Source organism: Lycium barbarum, chromosome 11 (genome assembly GCF_019175385.1).
Source record: "Lycium barbarum isolate Lr01 chromosome 11, ASM1917538v2, whole genome shotgun sequence".
In the NCBI taxonomy this organism is placed as follows: Eukaryota; Viridiplantae; Streptophyta; class Magnoliopsida; order Solanales; family Solanaceae; genus Lycium; species Lycium barbarum.
This window is the reverse complement of record NC_083347.1, coordinates 100,759,675-100,761,973: the sequence shown is the minus strand read 5'-3', so window position 1 is coordinate 100,761,973 and position 2,299 is coordinate 100,759,675. Positions and strand designations below refer to the sequence as shown.

The 2,299-nt window shown below is 40.9% G+C and overlaps 1 protein-coding gene across 1 annotated transcript; it reads left to right on the top strand.

Moving 5' to 3' along the window:
- The first annotated feature begins 548 nt into the window (after nucleotides 1-548).
- On the top strand, nucleotides 549-1,993 carry LOC132620015 (probable disease resistance protein At4g27220). The gene is made up of 2 exons (XM_060334753.1): nucleotides 549-1,343; nucleotides 1,520-1,993. Exons 1-2 carry the CDS (start codon nucleotides 549-551, stop codon nucleotides 1,991-1,993), a joined length of 1,269 nt encoding a protein of 422 aa, XP_060190736.1.
- The last annotated feature ends 306 nt before the right edge of the window (nucleotides 1,994-2,299 follow it).

Genomic DNA, 2,299 nt, shown 5'->3' with positions numbered 1-2,299 from the left:
TGAGATCAAATCATGGGATGATGAAACGAATTTGAGCAAAATGCGCGTACCTCATGTGGTCTCACGGTATAAGCAGAGCAAGATGGCAGCTAAGAAAATTGTGACCATCCAAGAACTTCTTGGTAGAACTCCCAAGGAAGATGTACCCATCTTGCAGGCCCCTCCTTTGAATATACCATTCATTTCTGACCTACAAAAACCCAAAGAGTACCTCATTATTGAGATGGTGGCAAGTAGTTAATCCGCTGTGGATCAAAATGTCAGTACAAATGGTGCTTTGCTAACAGTGGATCCAATTATTTCTAATCAGCTAAGAAAAAATGTAGCAAACATTATTCACCAGCAAAGAGAAGCAGTGCATCAGATCATTGAGGAATTGCAGGACGATCGCTATGAGGCGATAGGGATCCATGGCATGGGGAGCATCGGCAAGACTACTCTTGCCAAGGAAGTAGGGAAAGTGGTTAGAGACTGTGGAATTGTTAAGAGTTAGCCAACGTAAAGCATCGTGTCTGTTGCTTGATGTTGGGAAGGAAGGTCTTGTGAAAATGCACGATGTTGTTCGTGACTTTGCTATATATATAGCGTCTAAAGAGAAGCATGGCTTCATGGTAAGAGCTGGTCACAATTTGAACGAGTGGCCACGAAGGGAGTCATTCAGCCAAAAATCAGCTATTTCGTTGATGAGCAATGATATTCATGTGCTCCCAAGGGATGTACATTGTCCCAATCTTCAAATTTTACTGCTTGGAGAAAATGAAGGTCTCGAACAGATACCAGAGAACTTTTTTATACAGATGAAAATGCTACAGGTTTTGGATTTAAGTGAAAGGGTTGGTGTCCATTCGCTAAAGCCTCGGTATGGTTTAGTCCCTAATGCCACTAGAAAAATTCCACGTCCTCTCAGATTTCCATCATCAGTTAAAGTTCTCACAAGCCTGCGAACTTTACGTTTAGACCGCTGCAAGTTAGGTGATGTATCTAGCCTTGGCAGATTGAGGAGCCTGGAGATTTTGAGTTTATCCGGGTCCTCTATCAGAGAACTTCCAAATGAATTTCGGGACTTGGTTAATTTGAGGCTGTTGGACTTGTCATTCTGTGGGTACCTTCAGAAAATCCCTGAGAACTTGATATCACACCTTGTCCAGTTAGAAGAACTTTATATGGGTGGGAGCTTTCAATTGTGGAAGCTAGCAGATGGATCTGTTGAAGGGAGTGGACAAGCATGCTTGTCTGAGCTAATGTCACTGCCCCACTTAAACATTTTGTGTGTGGAAGTCTCCACCCTTCTAGCATTCCCTGAGAACTTCTATCTTCCTAGCATACATAAGTTTGAGATAACGGTAGGTTACAACTCAGCTATATGTTATCCAAAGTCGAGGGCGTTCTATCTTAGACAGAGGCGGAGCCTGGATTTCAAGCTTGTGGGTTCGGGATTCTAATTCGTTTAAGTTACAGGGTTCTAAATTAACAATTTATACATATTCAATGAATTTTCCAAGACAAATATAGGATTTAGATCAAAGTTACTGGGTTCGGCCGCACCCCCTATTACCATGCTAGCTCCGCCCCTGATCTTAGAGAGATAAAAACTGGTATACCAAATGGAATGAAACATATGCTTCAATTCACAGAGGAGTTGACAATGTTCTGTGCATGCAAGGAAATACTGAAAAGTATCTTTGATGTCAAAGGGGGTTTATATCACTTGAAAGCTCTTGAAATAACTGCCAGTGAAGACATTACCTATCTCGTCGATGAGGTTCTTCATAGCGATGCATCTGTAATTTTAGGAGCTTTGGAGAAACTACATCTTCGGAATCTCAAGAAGCTATGTACACTTTCTATCCGCTCAATTAAAGCAGGTTCCTTCCAGAATCTGCAGATTCTAAAGGTTGATATTTGTCATAATTTAAGTATTCTACTTGGAACTGAGTTGCTCCAGAGACTATCAAGTATAGAAGAAGTTGATGTGTATTTGTGTAACATCTGATTCACAATATTTTTACTTAACAAGGCAGCTTTTGATGAAGACCAGAAGCTTCTCTCTACACTCAAAGGATCCGGTTACATAGTTTGCCTCTGCTGTCCAAAATCTGGATGGTACCTAACCAGTCACTACTGAATGAAAACCTTCAAACAATACAATGCTTCAATAACCTAACTGACGTTGCGATTAGTTATTGTGACAACTTGAGATATGTATTCCCGTCCATAGCTTCTCAAAATCTTTGTCAACTGGATAATCTCAAAATTGAGAGGTGTCACAGATTGGAAAGAATCATTGGAGAAGCACCAG